Source organism: Trichomycterus rosablanca, chromosome 14 (assembly GCF_030014385.1).
Source record: "Trichomycterus rosablanca isolate fTriRos1 chromosome 14, fTriRos1.hap1, whole genome shotgun sequence".
NCBI lineage: Eukaryota > Metazoa > Chordata > Actinopteri > Siluriformes > Trichomycteridae > Trichomycterus > Trichomycterus rosablanca.
The window spans coordinates 24,286,293-24,307,539 of record NC_086001.1 but is presented as its reverse complement, the minus strand read 5'-3'; the positions used below and the strand labels follow the sequence as shown (position 1 = coordinate 24,307,539).

Here is a 21,247-nt window from a genome sequence, read left to right as displayed (position 1 = left end):
TTTATATATATTTTTTAATGACTTGAAATGTTTCCTTATTAAAAAGAAAATCTTCATAAATGTATCACTGACTCACAGATTCTAAAATCACTCAAACAGTTTAATGTTACACTTTCATGTAAATTTTACATTTAATTTGTTAAATCTGACAGTTTCACTGATCCATAATAAACATCAAACCCCGGGTAGAGGAGCTGAGTGAACGTGGTCTGAACCCTGTGCAGGAGCTTCATTGTATCAGAGACGCTGTAGAAGGACAGAGTTCCTGCTTCATAATCCACATACACTCCTATTCTAGAGGAACTCGGCATTATGGGAATTTTAGTCATTTTGTTATTGTGCCTAAATGAAAAACTGGATGGAGAACAGAACAAACTCCAGGACTGATTATTATGTCCAAACCCACACTCACCACCACGTCCCTTCCTGCTGATGCTTTTATATGACACTGCTATAAAAACCCAATAATTCCCACTCCACTCAACCTCCCAGTAACAGCGTCCACTCACACTCTCTCTACACAGAACCTGAGAGTAACCATCAAATCTATCTGGATGATCAGGATACGACTGTGATGTTATACTCCAGGTCACCACTTTGTTCTCCTCAGACAGACGGAGGTGTTTATGTGCTGTGTTTGGATCCAGTGTGAACCGACAAACATCTGGAGGGGAAACACAAAATAAACCAATTAACATAGAAGAAAGAGAGAGAGAGTGTGTGTACAGTGTGTGTGTGTGTGTGTGTGTGTGCAGTGTGTGTGTACAGTGTGTGTGTGCGTGTACAGTGTGTGTGTAGAGTGTGTGTCTGTGTGTACAGTGTGTGTGTACAGTGTGTGTGCGTGTACAGAGTGTGTGTGCGTGTACAGTGTGTGTGTGCATGTACAGTGTGTGTGTAGAGTGTGTGTCTGTGTGTACAGTGTGTGTGTGTACAGTGTGTGTGTGCCTGTACAGAGTGTGTGTGCATGTACAGTGTGTGTGTGCATGTACAGTGTGTGTAGAGTGTGTGTCTGTGTGTACAGTGTGTGTGTACAGTGTGTGTAGTGTGTGTGTGTACAGTGTGTGTAGTGTGTGTAAATATACGTAGCAACACCCAATCCAAACACACACAAACCCTCCACGTACACAAAGACACTACACAAACATTACACAATCACACACACATATTACACAAACACTCACATTACACAAACACACAGACACTACACATACACGCAAATACTACACAAACACACATTACAAAAACATTACAAAAACGCATACAAACCCTACACAATCAAACCCTACACATACACACAAACCCTACACAAACACACACAGACACTACACATATACACAAATATTACACAAACACACACATTACACAAACAGACACTATCACATGTACTCACACATTACAAACACTACACAATTACACAAACACACACATACATTACACAAACCCTACACAAACACACAAAAATTACACAAAAATTACACAAAAATTACACACATACATTGCACAAACACTACACAATCACATACAAACTACTTGCATACACAAAAACAATACACAAACACTACACAAAAAACACAATCACATATACTCACATGTTCACACACACACATTACACAAACACAACAAAAATGCATACAAACCCTACAATCACACACTGCACATAGAAACCCTTTTTTGACTTCCGGTTGAGAGTTACGCTGTGCGCGATATTTGCTGCCGCTTCTTGCCGGACTTTCTGGGCTTTTTTTTGGCTTTTTTTGGACTTACTCTTCTCTTTTTGAACTTTGTAATTAAGCCGGTTTTTCTACTGGTCTTTGGATTTCCAACCTGTCTGCTTACTTACGGCTGCCGTTTGCTTGGCTGCGAGCCTGCTTACATGAACAACTCATAAGCGCAACAAGGTGAGAATGTCTCTTCATTCAGTTTTGCTGTTTGCTATAAACTTTCAACAGTTACGAGTGTTTCTGATTGACTGTTTGGACGGTGTTCGGTTCTGTTTGGCTAACGTAGTTTTCATGCAATTTTTGGCATCACGGTGTTCTAAGGCGGCTATGCGGTTTATTGGAGTGCTACTTTTTGCTGCCTACATTTTTGGATCTCTGGAATTTGTTTCTGCGTCTGATGGGTTATTTAGCACTCATGGCGCTAACCCGAGATATAGCTACTCTACTACGGATCTCCGATGTTTACATTCGTTCTACCGGCTTGATGCCTCTGTTTACAACTTATGCCGCTCTATTGGTATTGCTAGGAGACCTCACTATATACATCGCAGCCGTAAACACAGATCTCCTCCACCACCTCCTGTGTCTAGTGTTAGTTTTCCAGTCACGCGAATTACTGATCGTGGGTTTAGGAGTCGCTCTGGAAGGTCGTATCGTGGAGTGGATCACACTGTGCTACGAGAGATTCCTCGTGCTACCACTCTACATCAGTCCCATATACCCACGTCTCATCGTCCGTGGAATCTAGCTTTGCTGAACTGCAGATCACTTACTGACAAAGCTACACTTCTCAATGACCTCATTGGACAATATCATCTGGACCTATTTTTTCTAACTGAAACTTGGCAAGTGCCTGGTGAGTTTTTTCACCTAAATGCTGCTGTTTCTCCGGATTTTAAATACCTAGCCTCGCCTAGGAAAACTGGCAGGGGTGGGGGTCTTGCAGTATTTTTCAAAGAGGGAATAGAACTGTGTATGTGTAATCTACAGGAGAACTCCTCCTTTGAACTTATGGTGCTCAAGGCTCTTGGACGTAACCCAACTATCTTCATGCTCATTTACCGTCCTCCCAAGAGTTCAATCCCTGCTTTCCTGTTGGAATTTGGGGAGGTTTTGGCCTCCGTCAGTCCTCTTTCTTCCTCACTTATTGTTCTTGGTGATTTTAATATTCACCTTGATTCTGGATCCTCTTCTGCTGCTGAATTCCTATCTCTTCTGAGTTGTTTTGATCTCACACAGCATGTGGATTTTCCAACTCACAAGAAAGGTCACATTTTGGACATAATTTGTTCGACGAGTGGGATCATCAATTAATTTAACTCTAATTAACTCTATGCACTCTGTTAATGAGGCTGTTTTATTTTATAATCAGACCCTTGCTGCTTGTCTTGACACCTTGGCACCGGTTAAAACCAGATCTGTGCCCTCTACCCACAGGGCTCCCTGGTATACTCCCACACTCCGTGTTCTAAAAACTGCTGGTAGACGTTTCGAGCGTCTATATAAGAAATCTGGGTTGCAAGTTCACCTTTTGGCTTCTACTGATCACCAGTCTAAATACAAGGTTGCTCTAAATAGTGCTCGCTCTGCTTATTATGCAGATGTACTTCTAAAAGCTGGTCAGAAACCCAAACTTCTTTTCTCAGTTGTAAATAAGCTCCTGCGCCCCCCGCCGTCTGATTCTCTGGCCACTTCAACTGATTTATGTAATGCATTGCTGAGTTTTTTCGATGACAAGGTGTCAACCATCTATCAGGAATTGCTAAATTCCCCTGCTGCCCATCCTGAATTCCTCTCATCTTTTTCCCCAGCATTTTCATTCTCTACCTTTTCTCTAATTGACTCAGCTAACATTGTTAAAATTATTACAAATTCCAAGTCTTCATCTTCATATCTTGACCCTGCTCCCACCTATCTTCTCCAGCGCTGTGTTTCTGATTTGTCTGAACCTATCTCACACCTAGTCAATCTCTCACTTTCCTCTGGCTGTGTTCCGGCTACATTAAAAACTGCTGCAGTAAGCCCAATCATCAAAAAACCGGCCCTTGATAGATCCGTTCTGAGTAACTTCAGGCCGATTTCTAATCTTCCCTTTATTTCCAAAGTTCTAGAAAAAGTCGTTGCCTCCCAGCTTCTTGACTATCTAAACTCTAACGAACTTTTTGAAAGATTCCAGTCTGGTTTTTGTTCCAACCATAGTACTGAGACTGCTCTTTTGTGTGTTCTGAATGACCTTCTTCTCTCTGCCGACACTGGTTCTGCTTCAATTCTACTACTTCTGGACCTTACTGCTGCCTTTGATACGGTTAACCATAACCGTCTCTTAACCAGGCACTCTGAGATTGGTCTCTCAGGGACTGTATTGTGCTGGTTTAAATCTTATCTTACTGATAGGCAACACTTCATCTGTATTGGAAGTCATGTATCGGACACGGTCTCTACCACACAAGGTGTACCTCAGGGTTCCGTCCTTGGACCGCTCCTATTTATCATTTACATTCTCCCTCTTGGCAATATTTTTCGACACTACGGTTTGAACTTTCATTGTTACGCTGATGATACTCAGGTTTATCTCAGCTTTAAACCCTCTGATAATTTTCCTCCCACTCCCCTAACTAGGTGTCTCACTGAGCTGAACTCATGGCTTAGAGCAAATTTGCTGTTACTAAATGCACACAAAACAGAGTTTCTGGTGACTGGCAAAAAATCAGTTTTTTCCTCTCTCACTGATTTGGTCCTTCCCATAAATGATATCAATGTCAAACCTGCTGTTACAGTACGCAATCTTGGTGTCATATTTGACTCTCCTCTGTCCTTTGAACCACACTAGTGCTGGACAATAATTCGATATCGATATATATCGCGATAGAAAATGTTTCAATAACGGTGATATGATTTTTAAACAAATCCGATCGATATGCATACGTCAGTGCGTGATGACGTACGCCACAGGCATGACGCCAGTTAAAAAAGAAGCAGTAGAAATAGTTGATAAGAGAGGAAAGACTAGACTCTTTTTTTCTGTATTCTTTAAGCACAACACCTGATATAGCAAATTCTGCAGCAACTCTTAAGCACTTTTTATATTCTTTATCCTGGTTGAGCACTTTTGTTCGAAAATGTTTACATACAAATAATAATCAGTCCATGTTGTGGATTAAAGTTAGTTAAGACCAGAGGTGGAAAGTAAGGAATTACATTTACTCGTGTTACTGTAATTGAGTGTACTTTTTTGTTTTTTTGTGTACTTATACTTTTTAAAGTAGATTTTACAGCCTGTAATTTTACTTTTACTTGAGTATGTTTTGTATTAAGAATTGTAATTCGCTACATTGTAAATAAGATCCGTTACTGAGTAAAATAATAAACGCTAAAGAAATCGTGTCTGGGAAACTTCTGCAGTGAATTCTGCGACGGGGAGTCGGATCTTTTGTTTCGGTTCCTTTTAAAGAGCCGTATATATACATAAAGCGCGAAACGATTCCTTTATTTCAGTATAAAGGGCCGTTCAATAGATTCAAATAATTCTACGACACATCACTAGTGGTTATACAGTTTTAAAAAGTTTTATGGGACTAAAATGACACATTACACACCCCTAAATGTTTTAAATGTTGTATTAACATGTTTCTTCTATTATATTTGAATTAAAAACAACTATTGTGAAATTTATATCCACTTGTCCTGTTTGCATTACACAGAAGAGACCCCCCCCCCCCCCTGCTGTTAATAAAGTAACTAAGTTTAGTAAGTAAGTTTACTCTGAGTACATTTTAAATGAGTTACCTTTTACTTAAGTAGATTTTTAGACTAGTAACTTTACTCATACTTAAGTAAAAATTCATTAAAGTAATAGTACTTTTACTTGAGTACAATATTTTAGTACTCTTTCCACCTCTGGTTAAGACATATGTTAATATATTATATTATATATTGTCAAAGCTTATGTTTATTTGAGAATGATGTCGTGTTTTTGTCTGTATACAAATGCTGAATACAAGTAAAAGGTGAAAGCTAATTTACTTGTACCATTATTATTATTATTATTTCTAAAATATTATGTAGTTGTAAAGGGTGAAATTTCATAGACTTTGCAAATAAAATTTTCAGAGGTTCGCAGGTACAGCCTTCCAATGTTGGTGTTCCTGGCAGTTTTTCTGACATTTGTATTATTCACATCGTATCGGAATTATATCGTATCGACCGAAATTAGGAGTTATATCGTGATATACATTTTAGCCATATCGTCCAGCCCTAAACCACACATAAAATCGCTATCCAGGTCAGCTTTCTACCATTTACGTAATATTGCGCGTATCCGCCCTTTACTGTCCTCTAGAGCAGCGGAGACTCTGGTTCATGCTTTTGTGACCTCTCGGCTGGACTATTGTAACTCTCTGCTTTACGGGCTTCCTTCCAGGTCACTTCGCCCCCTGCAAATTGTTCAAAACTCTGCTGCTCGGATCCTCACTCAAACCAAAAAATATGATCACATCACTCCTGTCCTTGAGCAGCTCCACTGGCTGCCCATTAATAAGCGTATTCAATACAAAATATTGCTTCTCACTTTTAAGGCACTGCATGGGTCAGGTCCGGCTTACTTGAGGGACCTTCTCAGGTACCACACTCCATCTAGGAATTTAAGGTCATCGGATGCTGGTCACTTGGTTGTTCCTGGCACAGGCTCAGTACCATGGGCGGTCGTTCCTTTAGTGTTGCTGCCCCCTCACTCTGGAACTCTCTTCCTTCCTCTTTACGTTCCACTTCCTCTCTTTCTGAATTTAAAATTCTCCTCAAGACTCTCCTTTTCTCTTAGTACTCTTAGTACTTTCTCACTCCTAAAGACTCACCTTTTTCTCTTAGTACTTTCTCACTTCTTCTTCTGCTATTTCTGTGTGATTGTTTTATTTTCTGTTCAATTTTGTGTGATTGTCTATTAACTTTCTGTTCAAATTTGTGTGTTTGATTATTTTCTGTTCAATTTCTGCGTTGTGCTCATCTCCGGTTTATTTTCCGGTGTGTTTTGTTATCCTTAATGTAAAGCGACCTTGGGTTTGAGAAAGGCGCTATATAAGTACAAATTATTGTTATTATTATTATTATGCATACATACAATCACTACACAATCACACAAACACACATTACACAAACACTGCACAATCACACACATACATTACACAAACTCTACACAAACACACACAAAAACCCACGCATGTAAGGTGCCTGCGGCGTCGGTTGAACTTACCCCTGGCATTACAGAACACTGCAGTCAAAGGCGTTAAATAGCTGGTGCACTAACGAGGTCTGACAACCTGCAGCTGAGCATGGCCTACTTAAGCAGGCGGTGCGCAGATGCAGGTTGTCGCACATTTTGTTTGTTTTGCTGGTTGCTGCACCAGCGCGCCCCTTTGTAAGAAAAGCAGGTACCCCGGGCGCCATCAGGGCGGTCAGGCTTGTAAGCCAAAAGGCTGAGGTAGCCAGGGACCTTTTGTGTTTTCTCCTCTGGTTTAGGTAAAGCTGGTGTGACTTTGTGCAGCCTTCACATTGTGGTTATTTTGGCGTGTACATTGGCCACTGCCTGCTCAGTTAGCAGGTGGCTAATATTAGCAGCACCCCTCAATAACACTGCGCTCTTAGGCCACCGTTTACACTGTCTTCTCTCGACTGGCATAGTCTAGCGGGTAGAACCATTGGCTTGGGTCCTGTAACGCCGGTTTGAATCACGCCGTGTCTAACGTGCCTTCTTTCTTTTCCCTCAGATCGGTTCCTCCCCAGCGACGGTGAAGCGCGGCTGGTAAGATATCCATCTGATTCCCCGAACTGCGCTCGAGCGAGTTCGGTTTCGCTGCATAGTCTAGCGGGCAAAAACCATTGTCTTGGAGTCCTGCATCGCCGGCTTAAATCTAACACGTTTTTTCTTTCCCTCTCTATAGATCGGTCCCTCCCAGAATTCGCATTAAGCGTCTGGTGTGTTACGACCCTCTGGGTCCTAATGTGTTTGTGTAGTATGGTTTTTCTGTTTTACAGTACTGCTGAAGATGCACAAAGCTACCACCAGTGGGAGACGACTACAAAAAAAAGACGTCTGAGAAGATGGAGGGGGGAACGTTTTGCTTGTAACATGTTTCCAACCTATTGAGTCTAACAATAGAGCTTTTGTATGTGATTTAATGTGGTATGGCTTGGGGTTATTGCAATTCTTAAATGTAACAAACGTGTGTGAGTATAGGACATCCTCTGACCGGATTAAAGTAATAAATATGAAAAATATTCTGTATATCTTCATTTTGATGGAGAAGAAAGGGATTTCGGTGTGACTTGATTGCTTCTCTCTTATTTTTCTCCTGGTTTGTGTTGGTTAGGAAGTTAGGTAAGAAATTGTATTTGCTTTTATTTTTTTTGTTTGTTAGGTTAGTTAAGTTTTCTTTTCTGTTGTAAGTTAGTTTAGTTTTGTTTATTATTTTTTTTCCCTTGCCTATTGTAATTTTCAATCAATTTCATGTGTGAATTGGGGGGAACCGGGAGGACGCGGATTTTTTTTATGTTCCAATCTGACCTAGACCGGGTCGTAACAGGTGACAGTCCCGATCTGCCTCCCCAAACCGCACATTAGCGAGTTTCAGGGCTGCGGCGTAGTTTAGCGGGTTCAACCATTGCCATGGAGTCCCGCAACGGCGGTTTAAAGTTAACACGTCTTTGTGCTTTTTTCCCTACAGACTGGCCCTCCCCGGAGATCGTGATAAGCTTCTGGTCAATTCCTCTCTGCTTTCCCGAACCACATGGAGTCGAGTTTCGGTTTTGGTTCATCCCGGTTTTATTAACCTGGTGCACATCTCCTATTGCGCTTTATAAGCGCGTAGTCTCCATTGTTTTCTAGTGCCGGCTTAGCACAGTGGAGAGCACAATATCCCCCGAGCACCAGTGACTGGGGTTCGCCACTCCACTCGACTTTGTTTTGTTTTTTTTCCCTGCGAACTTAGCAGCTCCAATCTGGGTTTGCTCTATTTGTTTTTGCTTACTTTTGCTGATTTTGTTTACATTTCTGCATCTTGGGTCCTGTGCCCACCTACAAAGAATGGAGAGGTCTGTAATTTTTATCGTAGTGACACTTCAACTGTGAGATACAGAATCTAAAAAAACAATCCAGATAATCACACTGCATGATTTTTAAATAATTAATTTGCATTTTATTGCATGAAATAAGTATATGATCACCTACCAACCAGCAAGAATTCTGGTTCTCACAGACCTGTTAGTTTTCTTTAAGAAGCCCTCCTATTCTGCCCTCATTACCTGTATTTATTGCACCTGTTTGAACTCCTTACCTGTATAAAAGACACCTGTCCACACACTCAATCAATCACACTCAAACCTCTTCACCATGGCCAAGACCAAAGAGCTGTCTAAGGACACCAGGGACAAAATTGTAGACCTGCACAAGGCTGGGATGGGCTACAGGACAATAGCAAGCAGCTTGGTGAGAAGGCAACAACTGTTGGCGCAATTATTAGAAAATGGAAGAAACACAAGATGACTGTCAATCTTCCTCGGTCTGCTGCTCCATGCAAGATCTCACCTCATGGGGTAAGGATGATCCTGAGAAAGGTCAGGAATCAGCCCAGAACCACACGGGAGGACCTGGTCAATGACCTGAAGAGAGCTGGGACCACAGTCTCAAAGATTACCATTAGTAACACACTATGCCGCCATGGATTGATATCCTGCAGGCACGCAAGTTCCCCCTGCTCATGCCAGCACATGTCCAGGTCCGTTTAAAGTTCACCAATGACCATCTGGATGATCCAGAGGAGGCATGGGAGAAGGTCATGTGGTCAGATGAGACCAAAATAGAGCTTTTTGGTATCAGCTCCACTCGCCGTGTTTGGAGGAAGAAGGAAGATAAGTACAACCGTCCCAACCGTGAAGCATGGCAGTGGAAACATCATACTTTAGGGGTGCTTTTCTGCAAAAGGGACAGGACGACTGCACCGTATTGAAGGGAGGATGGATGGGGTCATGTATAGTGAGATTTTGGCCAACAACCTCCTTCCCTCAGTAAGAGCATTGAAGATGGGTAGTGGCTGGGTCTTCCAGTATGACAATAACCCGAAACACACAGCCAGGGCAACTAAGGAGTGGCTCCGTAAGAAGCATTTCAAGGTCCTGGAGTGGCCTAGCCAGTCTCCAGACCTGAACCCAATAGAAAATCTTTGGAGGAAGCTGAAACTCAATGTTGCCCAGCGGCAGTCCCGAAACCTGAAAGATCTGGAGAAGATCTGTATGGAGGAGTGGGCCAAAATCCCTGCTGCAGTGTGTGCAAACGGTCAAGAACTACAGGAAACGTCTGACCTCTGTAAAGGTTTCTGTACCAAATATTAAGTTCTGTTTTTCCATTGTATCAAATACTTATTTTATGCAATAAAATAAAATTAATTATTTAAAAATCATACAATGTGATTTTCTGGATTTTTTTTAGATTCTGTCTCTCACAGTTGAAGTGTACCTATGATAAAAATCTCCATTCTTTGTAGGTGGGAAAACTTGCAAAATTGACAGTGTATCAAATACTTATTTTCCTCACTGTACATTACACAAACACTACACCATCACACAAACACTACATGATCACACACATACATTACACAAACACTGCACAAATACACACAAACACTACATATACACACATATACTACTCAAACACACATTACACAAACACTGCACGATCACACAGACACTACACATACACACAAAGCCCGGAAACAGATTACTGAGGACAAGCAGTCCAAGAACATGGATTACTGGAATGTTCTGTGGTCTGACGAGACCAAGATAAACTTGTTTGGCTCAGATGGTGACCAGAATGTATGTGGTGCCCTGGTGAGGAGTACCAAGACAAGTGCCTCTTGCCTACATTCAAGCATGGTGGTGGTAGCATCATGGTCTGGGGCTGCATGAGTGCTGCAGGCACTGGGGAGCTGTGGTTCATTGAGGGAAACATGAATTCCAACATGTACTGTGACATTCTGAAACAGAGCATGATCCCCTCACTCCGGAAACTTGGCTGCATGGCCGTTTTCCAACACGATAACGACCCCAAACACAACCTCCAAGATGACAACTGCCTTGCTGAGGAAGCTGAAGGTAAAGGTCAGAGGTGGAAAGAGTACTAAAATATTGTACTCAAGTAAAAGTACTATTACTTTGATGATTTTTTTACCTAAGTATGAGTAAAATTACTAGTCTAAAAATCTACTCAAGTAAAAAGTAACTCATTTAAACTGTACTCAGAGTAAACGTTACTTCGTTACTTTAACAGAAGGAGGGACATCATTTTCCAACAGAAGTTGATAGATGAATGATACAGCAGACTACACACAGCTCACCAGCCATGCAGCATATTAGCAGTTAATGTGTGGATTTAACCTCTACACACCTAACAGACAGAAGTTATCAATTCAAAATAGCATTATTTCTGTTTATCCTCAATAAATCGCTATATTTTATAGCTTGTTGGACTTGACGCTAACTGACTTGGTTCAGGTCAATAGTGCCAACTAGTGTTGCCAACTTTTAGAACTGGATATAAAGGAACACCCTGGGCTGGCGGGTTGGAAGACATGGGGGGGGGGGGGGGGGATTAGGGTTGCAATTATAAAAAATATAACGGGTCTTACACCGTCATAAGAACATGATCAAAAAACAAACCAGCAGAATCTCACAATCACATTTATGCTGTCTGTTTTATTCAAATAAATGAACATAAAAAATAGCTATCATTGCAAAATGAAAGCGTACCGTAAACAGCAGAACCGCGACCCAGATCAATCACACAGCAGCAGAAAATCATAACCACTTATGCCTAGTTCACACTACACGATTTTTGCCCTGATTTTCGCTCGGTGACTGGTCGGCGCTAGATTTGCCGGCTCGGGAGCAACTCGGCGTTCGCTCGGCGATCAAAACTCAGCTCTCAGTCGTTAAGTGTGAACTACCCAACAACTCGATCCGACCGGCTCGCCAAGCGCTCGGCGACCGGATCGAGTTTTCTAGCTATCTGTCAGATATCTGAATGGGTGGTTCCCGACTGGCAATGAGTGCTATGTCGAACAGCCAATGAGAACACAAGATACAGCATGAGAAGAAATTCAGGGGAGGAGTGTAAAAGGCTGTACAGGGGCTTAATATAGTTTATATCATAATACACCAGTGTTACACACAAGTTTTACAGCATTTCTGACCTTATCGTTTTCTACAAAACACTGTTGCATTGCTAAAATATTTATTAACCTCCAACTCACTACACAACAACCCAAGCCAAATCCACTAAGATTCTTTTTTTTTTTCTCTGTTTTTACGTGGACAAACTTTGATCGCTCGCTACTTGTGCATTTTAGGACGAGGTATCACTAAACCTTTTGTCACATCTCGCATGTGTTTTCATAAAAAACGATTTTTGGGAGAGCAGAGAAGCTCGCCTGTGATTCCAGTTGGTGATAGATTGTGTAGTGTGAAAGCCCTGATCACCAATCAGTTGTGTAGTTTGAAATACACACCGACTGAAAGACTCAAGAGTGCAAAAGATTCAGTCGTGTAGTGTGAACTGTACAGCGACCCGGCAAATCAGAAGGTCGTGTAGTGTGAACTTGACATTATCTGCTTACCTGATCTATATCCATGTGTTGTCACATTAGGGATATAATCCACTTTATATAAGAGCATCTTGTATGTTTCCAGAATATATAAATCCATAACCACCTGTTTTATCCATCTAACTTATGAAAACTATTGTAGATCATTTATTCTCTCGGCTTTCCCGGTAAAGAGCTTCAATTGGTTATTCACTCACTAAACTGTCATTTATACAACAACCAATGAAGGGAGAGATTGAAATTCCACCCAGAATGTGAATTCGGAAGCTCTGATTGGTTTATACATCTGAATCTCTTCACCAAATGAACCGATTCATAGAGTTGTTTATGCCGGATCAAACAGCCTAACAGTTTAGCCACCACTGCTCTACATGTTTGCGCAGGTTTGTCAAGTTTTTTATTGTTTTCTTTTTTTTTTTTTTACTCAGTAACGAATGTTATTTAAAATGTAGCAAATTACAATTCTTAATACAAAACATGCTTAAGTAAAATTACAGGTTGTAAAATCTACTTTAAAAAGTACAAGTACACAAAAAAACTACTCAATTACAGTAACGCCAGTAAATGTAATTCGTTACTTTCCACCTCTGGTAAAGGTGATGGACTAAATCCAATTAAGGACCTGTGGGGCTTCCTCAAGCGGAAGGTGGAGGAGTTCAAGGTGTCTAACATCCACCAGCTCAGTGATGTCATCATGGAGGAGTTGAAGGGGATTCCAGAAGCAACCTGTTCAGCTCTGGTGAATTCCATGTCCAAGAGGGTTAAGGCAGTGCTAGGTAATAATGGTGGTCACACAAAATATTGACACTTTGGGCACAATTTGGACATGTTCACTGTGGGGTGTACTCACTTGTGTTGCAGCTATTTAGACATTAATGGCTGTGTGTTGAGTTATTTTCAGAAGACAGTAAATCTACACTGCTATACAAGCTGTACACTGACTACTCTAAGTCATATCCAAGTCTCATTTCTATAGTGTCGTCCCATGAAAAGATAAAATCAAATATTTGCAGAAATGTGAGGGGTGTACTCACTTTTGTGAGATACTGTACATTACACAAACACTTAAAACACATATATTACACAAACCCTACACATACACAAACATACACAATCACACAAATACCACTACAACTACTACTCAAACACAAACAAATGCTACACAAAAGCATGAACACTACACAGACATATAGGGTGTGTTCGAAAAGCTAGCTCTCTCTCTACATAGGCAGCATTTTACGTCATCCTATGCACGCTCCCGAGAAGGAGGCTGTTTGAAATCCTAGATGCCTTAATACTTTCACTACTGAGGCATCTTAATATTTCAATGTTATTTTGGCTCAAGAACACGTGAGCATCCGACGCTGCCTTAGTGATCAAGGCTCTTCTCTCACAGAAAAATAAACATGGCTGACGGGGCAAAGAAACGAATGGAGTTATTTTCAAACGTAAATAAAATATTACTGATTTTTAACCTGTATAAACTTGTACCGAGTGTTTTTATTTGCAGGTTCGAGCTTGTCAGGAAATGTAACCATCATCGGTACATGAAGGGAGAAGCTATATTGACATGTTAGCATGCTGTGCTACCTCAATTCATTGGTTTTAATGGCAAGATGCTAAAAGCTAAACGCGAAACCCGATGGAATCGCTGTCTAAGTAGTGCGTTCCAATAACCTGTCTTATAAGTCATTGACTTACTAGAATCCTCTCTACTAAGGCAGCTGCCTATGTAGTCAGTAAGACAGCAAGGCAGCTCCCTAGGTTTTCGAACACACCCATAGACACAACACATAAGCACAAATATTACTCAAACGAACACAAATAATACTTGTAGTATTGTACACTACACAAACACACACATACATTACAAACACTACACATACACACAAACATTACACAAGCACACACACCCTATGCATACACACACAGACACTACACAAACACACAGACACCAACATTTACAAATGCACTCAAATGCTACAAAAATAATAAAAATTACACAAACACACACAAATGTTACACAAACAGACAAAAACACTACACAGCCATATAGAAACACCCCACAAACATGACACATTCACAAACAGTACACAGACACACACCAGCAACATACAATCCAACAACACAATGTCATGCTAATAAAGCTTTCTGAATTGTGTTTCAGTGTGTGTGGGTGTGTGTGTGTGTGTGTGTGCACATATGAGTGTGTGTGTGTGTCTGTTAATGTGTGTGTAAGTGTGAATGTGTGTAAACATGTGTGTGAGAGGGTGTGTCTGTGTAAATGTGTGTTGGTGTATGTTAGTGTGTGTGTGTGTGTTTCAAGGGTTTCTGTGACTGAATCATAAAGATTTATAAAACCTCCTGGAGCAAAAATATACAGACAGCAGTTTAAATGGTTGTTTTATTTGTTTTAACCTCTGAAGTTCTTGGTGATTTTAAATAACTATTGAAGAAAAATACATGGAACAGTGGTCTTTAGCAAGGACCCAAAATGTCCCTAATCCGAGGCATGATCACTGTCAGAACCACTTCACCACTGTCCAAACAAATTCCAAAATAGATCAAAAAAGTAATTGTAATAGATCAATCTGGAATAAGTTACAAAGTCAATCCTAAGATTTTAGTACTTCAGTGAACCACAGTAAGAGCCATGATTTCCAAATGACACTTGGAACAGTTAAGATTGCCTCAAGAGCTCATCAATGTCTCATCAAGGAAAACATACAAGAACCCAAACAAACATTTAGGAAACCGCAGGACATGCTGACCTCAATTTAGATCTGATTTAATGATTCCAGTATTAGAAGAAGACTGAGCACAAATAAAATCCATGGGAGAGTCACAAGGTAAAATCACTGTTAACTAGAGGAACATAAAGCCTCGCCTCTCATTTACCAATATAAGAACATTAATGACCCTCAAGCTTTTTGGTGATGATGTTCTGTGAACTGATGAGTCAGAATTCTTACACTTGCAATGAAGTTAAAACAGCATTTTACACTAAAGCATTTTACTAACAGTCAGTCATGGTGGTGGTTGTGTGATGGTGTTTCAGGACTAAAGAAGAACGTCTGGTCATCAGTTCATGATTTAAAGATTAAACACTCAATATAAAAACACAACAATTCCAAATAACAAGAGCAGATCTTTGTTGAAATAAATCTGAGGAAATAAAGTTTAGGTTTTGGATTTAATCAGATTTAGACTTGAACCAAACTGAGCTGCTGTAGCATCTGAACTAGTAACGTGTAACAAATATGTAACAATACAGATAACTGGGGGTGCAAATACTTTTTCACTGCACTGTGTATGTTTGTGTGCTTGTGAGAAACTTACAGTGTAGAAAATCTTCTCTGATTTCACCTTCAGGAGATGAAGTAATCCAGACTTTCTTCACTGCAGAAAGAGTAACAGTACAATCACTAATCACAGTAAATAAATATCTGCACTAGAAAGTGTCGCAGGTACAACCAGTAAGAAGTTTGACATGTTCTCCCAGTGTTTGTCTAAAGAGGTCTTAGTTCTGAGTTACTGACAAGTAACCATGTGACCATGACCAGTACTGGGTAAATAAGTAAATGAATGATGTTGTTAGATGTAAAATGTTTATGTTGGTGGATTTGATTGTTTTGTTTGATGTTTGAGTACCGAAGCATTTTGGAGACAATGGAACACTGAGGGCTTGAACTCACCTCCATCTGGTATCTTCTCACACTGATCTTTCCAAAATTCTTCTACTTTCTCTCTCAGCTGAGATACAGACTTTGTAACATCATCAAATGAGAGGAAAGGACTGATTGTGATGGCGGCTGATTCTGCAGATCCAGCAGGAGCCGAGAGAGACTGAAAATTCTACATCCAGACAGATAATGTTCACAGAGAAACAACAAGATGATGATGAATCACAAATGATGGATGACAGACATGAAGCACAGAGTGATGTTTCTCCTAATAACATTAACAGTATTTCATAATCTGTCAGAAAAGCTGATTCTGATTCTCACAATTTCTCAGAACCCCGAGTGTTACGACTTTATGGGTCACAGTTTGTTAATATCAACAATTGTAGTTCTGCCATTGCTCCACTGTCCCAAGGCGTTCCCCAAGGCTCAGTGTTAGGTCCCCTTTTGTTTATTCTTTATATGCTCCCCCTTGGTGACATCATACGTCGGCATGGTTTACATTTCCACTGCTATGCTGATGATATTCAGCTTTACATCTCCTCCAAATCCATTAATACTGAACTTCACTCCACTCTGACAAATTGCATCACTGAAATGAAATTGTGGATGAAAGCTAATTTCCTCAAATTAAACTGTGAAAAATCAGATATGATCATCGTAGGTCCTACAACCCTGGCAAAAACCACAAAAAATTTTCAAATTACCATTGATAATGACACTTTGTCTCCGTCTTCTAACATCCGAAATCTTGGTGTAATTTTTGATAGCAACCTCTCTTTTGACCGCCATGTAAATCACATCACCAAAACTGCTTTCTTTCATCTAAAAAACATAGCACGTCTACGTCCATCACTCTCCTTTTCTGCCGCCGAAACCTTGATTCATGCTTTTATTACATCCAGAATTGATTATTGCAATAGCATCCTTTATGGTACATCTAACAAAATCCTAAAAAAACTTCAGTATATCCAGAATTCAGCTGCTCGCCTCCTTACTCATACTCGCTCCCGTGATCATATTACACCTGTTCTACAAAAACTTCATTGGCTTCCCGTTGCTCAACGCATTCAATTCAAAATTCTTCTATTCACTCACAAAGCTCTCCATAATCAGGCCCCATCCTACCTCACCGACCTGCTCCATCAGCACATTCCCTCCCGTAGCCTTCGCTCTTCTGAGGCTAACCTACTGTCCATACCCTCTAGGACCAAGCACCGGACCTGGGGTGACAGGGCCTTTTCCATAGCTGCTCCATCTTTATGGAATGCTCTCCCCAAACACCTACGAGATTGTCCTGACCTGTCCAAATTCAAGTCACTTCTCAAAACTCATCTATTCAATATGGCATTTAACTTGTAACAACACGAAATAAATGCTTTTATTTTTGCTATTCTTTTTAATAGTTTTTATACTTAGATCACGACAGAAATGTGAAGTCCTAGATCCTAAAACTTGTAAAGTTTTCAGTTTCCTGATTGCATGTAAATCTGTCCTGTTTCTGTCTAATTTTAAGAAATTGTTCTATATTTGTTGTTCTCTCTCATAATTTAGCTAATTTTTAATGAACTGTCTTATGCTGCTCTCTTTGTTTTTATCTTAATTATTCTTGATGTTGATGTACTATTTTGATTTTGTACTATGATTTGATTTGTATGGTGTATGTACGTATTTGTTTTGATTATTTGTCTTATGTAAAGCGTCTTTGAGTATCTTGAAAAGCGCTATATAAATAAAATGTATTATTATTATTATTATTATTATAATGTGTTTTGTGTAGGGGGGTTTTCCTATGTTATAGAGTTGTGGAAGATGTGCTAAGCAACTAACAGGGGGGAGACGCCTATAAAAAGGAAACCTCTGAGAAGACAGGAGAGGATGCTTTGCTTGTGCCATGGTTAAATGAATGCTAACAAAAATCAAGTTTAAGAGAAATGTCAAGTTTAAGGGAACAAAGGTGTCAAGTTTCAAAGATTTCGAGTTTAGGAGACCTTTCAAGTTACAAGGTATCGCTGTAATTTATTACTTGAACTGGTGCAGCAATAATATAATTATTTTTAGTGCTGTTACCTGGAGGAAATGGACGGGATCCTCTGTGTGTGAAAGCTGTTCCAGTTCAGCATCTTTCCTCTTCAGCTCTACAATCTCCTGTTCCAACAGTTCTAGCACTTTTTCAGCTCCACTTACTTCTGCTGTCTCTCGATCTCTGATCAGATCTTTTAGCTCAGAGCATCTTCTGTTAATTGAGTTGATTAGTTCAGTACAGATCCTCTCAATGTTCTTCACTGCTGTCTGTGCAGAACACTGTTAGAAGATTCAGAAAGAGGAAACGTTTCTCACTCAGATATTTGTCCATTCTTCACATTCATATGTAGCTACTGGCCAGACTAAGACTTTCATCACTCATAGCTTGGTGATGGTGCTAAATGGCTTGATTTTTCATACCCTGGTAAATGTTACCATCATCATCATGTCCACATGATGCAGTATTTGATACTCTACTTCCCAAATATAAGAAAGAGTTCCAGTCTTCTACCTTCCACCTTAAACTCCAGCACTTCTTCAGTGTTCATCATCATTTTACTGCATTTATCAGCATGTTATATTTCCTCACAGATTTTGATACAACACACCCGCTCCTGTAGGTCCTTAATTCAAAATGATATGTGTGGATTAAATCTAATAAAACCTAAATACACCATATATACTGTAAAATGTGCTGGTGGTAGCATACTGTTACAGAAAACAGCAGCCTGGCCAGGACTGGGAAATTCAATGTAGTGATCTTCTCAAGTCTTTACCAGAAATCTTATACCATCATTTATGTTTAAGCATCTTGATCCAAAGCAACAATCAATAATATTTTTGGGCGGCTCAGTCCTAATCTGATCTTATCACCCTTATAATTATTAGCACAACCTCAGAATTGTTGTACAGCATCAATTACCAACTAACCAGGCAGATTTTAAAGATTTTTTTAATTCATGAACAAAAATGCTCCATCACTTCCAAAGTTACCTGAGATATAAAATATCTCATTGTTATGGAGATTGGTTTAATGGAGGAGAGTCGGACTGATCCTGAGAGCTTTTTGTTTATAAAACTTACCTTGTGAGACTCCACAGCGTTTATCAGCTCACAAAGTTCCTTCTCTCTGTTCTGGATTTTCTCCTGGAATTTTCTCTGGATCTCCAGCAGCTGCTTCTACACAGAATAACAATTCAGGATTTACTTGCATTGTGTACGAGCACCACATAAACAATGTCAGTGTAAATGCTAATGAGTTGTTACTTGTTAAAGAGAGCTGTATAATATTTTACCTGTTTCTCAGTTCTTTCTGCTGCAGCTGATATTGTATCATGTCCTTTATGATCATCCATGGTGCACAACATGCAGATACACTGCTGATCAGTATGACAGTAAACCTCCAGCAGTTTATTATGCTGAGAGCAGATCTGATACTGGAGTCGTCTGGAGGCTTCAACCAGCTTGTGATTCTTAAAAGTATTAGATTTATAGTGAGGCTGAAGGTGAGTTTCACAGAAAGAGGCCAAACACACCAGACAGGATTTTACTGCTTTGGATTTTCTCTCTGTACAGTAATCACACTCCACATCTTCAGGTCCAGCAGAACAGTGACCAGGATGTGGAGCTTGAAGTTCTGTTTTCTTCAGTTTCTCCACAACTCCAGCCAGCATGGTGTTTCTTTTCACAACAGGTCTTGGAGTGAAGGTTTGTCTACACTGTGGACAGCTGTATGTTCCCTTATCATCCTCCTGATCCCAGCAGTTATTAATACACACCATACAGAAACTGTGTCCACATGATGTAGTTACTGGATCCTTCAGTGTTTCCAGACAGACTGAACAGCTGAACTCATCCTGAGTTACTGAAATTTTGGATTCAGCCATTTTTCTACATGTAAACAGAAACACCAGTAAACACAGCAAGTTATTTACAGCAGCTCAGACTTCCTGGTTTAGTTCGTGATTATCTATTGTATTTATGCTGTGGGACTTTTAATTTGTAATGTGGTTGTAGTAAGTAGTATAAGTGACTAGTTAACTACTACAACCTTCGTCTTACCAAAACTTCCGTTTCTCGATTTTTGTTAATCTTCTATATTTTATTATTACTGTACCTTTACTGTAGTACATTTTATGATTCATTACTGTACCCATGCTGTAGAACTTTTATAATGTGGTTGTAGTAACTAGTACAAGTGACTAGTTAACTACTACATCTTTGGTTATAAAAAGAAATAGTTTCTTTCTTTATTTTTTTTACTTTTAATTCTTTATTACTGTACCCATACTGTAGGGTTTGTTTCTGTAATGTAAGTGTAGTGGGTGGTACATGTCACTAGGTAACTCTTGCATCATTTATTATATTAAAATGATTGATTTTAGAATTTTTGACACTATATATTGTTACTGTACCCATACTGTAGGACTTTATACAGTTGTATTGAATGGTACATGCCACTGGGCGGCACGGTGGCTAAGTGGGTAGCGCTGTCACCTCACAGCAAGAAGGTGGGGAGGTCCGGGTCCTTTCTGTGTGGAGTTTGCATGTTCTCCCCGTGTCTGCGTGGGTTTACTCCGGGAGCTCCGGTTTCCTCCCACAGTCCAAAAACATGCAAGTGAGGTGAATTGGAGATACTAAATTGTCCATGACTGTGTTCAATATAAACTTGTGAACTGATGAACCTTGTGTGAAGATAAACTACCGTTTCCTGTCATGAATGTAACCAAAAGTGTAAAACATGACGTTAAAATCCTAATAAACATACAACAAACAAAAATGCCACTGGGTAATAACTACACCTCAGCTTCATGCACTTTTTAGACGCTCCCTTAGCACTTCCTTAGCATTTCAACTCAGATGAACCTCACATTTACAAAATAACAGAAAATAAACATTTACAGAAAAAACGTTTTAAACATATTTGATTGTAGTTTGTTCCTTGATTACTGCAGAATCAGTTAATGCAGTTTCACTCATTTTTGGATGTTTATAAGCCGAGAACGAGCCGAAAGAAACTCGAATGTCAGGCGAATGTCCAAGACTTCCTGGTTTAGTTCGTGAGTGTTCTGTTCAAAACACGTGTGTTTAAATCAAATCAACAATTTGAACTACATAAAGTAACAATACACAGTAATGTACAGAAGTGTGGAAATGTATAAACTCACCT

The 21,247-nt window shown here is 39.9% G+C and overlaps 1 protein-coding gene and 1 pseudogene across 1 annotated transcript; one reads left to right on the top strand and one right to left on the bottom strand.

Moving 5' to 3' along the window:
• Positions 1-21,247, top strand: part of LOC134325914 (zinc finger protein 208-like) — a 202,452-nt pseudogene that overhangs the window by 55,502 nt on the left and 125,703 nt on the right.
• On the bottom strand, positions 7-19,988 carry LOC134325930 (tripartite motif-containing protein 16-like). The gene is made up of 6 exons (XM_063008133.1): positions 19,374-19,988; positions 19,162-19,257; positions 18,124-18,357; positions 16,066-16,225; positions 15,710-15,769; positions 7-664 (listed from the first exon to the last, which is right to left on the bottom strand). The coding sequence occupies exons 1-6, from the start codon at positions 19,962-19,964 to the stop codon at positions 132-134; spliced, it is 1,674 nt and encodes a 557-aa protein (XP_062864203.1). The 5' UTR covers positions 19,965-19,988; the 3' UTR covers positions 7-131.

Excerpts from the sequence above, each read along its gene's own strand:
- LOC134325930 (XM_063008133.1), bottom strand. The coding sequence starts at position 19,964 with ATGGCTGAATCCAAAATTTCAGTAACTCAGGATGAGTTCAGCTGTTCA. Across the intron at positions 19,258-19,373 it reads CAGAAAGAACTGAGAAACAG|AAGCAGCTGCTGGAGATCCA; the intron begins GTAAAATATTAT and ends TATTCTGTGTAG. Across the intron at positions 18,358-19,161 it reads ACGCTGTGGAGTCTCACAAG|TGTTCTGCACAGACAGCAGT; the intron begins GTAAGTTTTATA and ends ATCTTCTAACAG.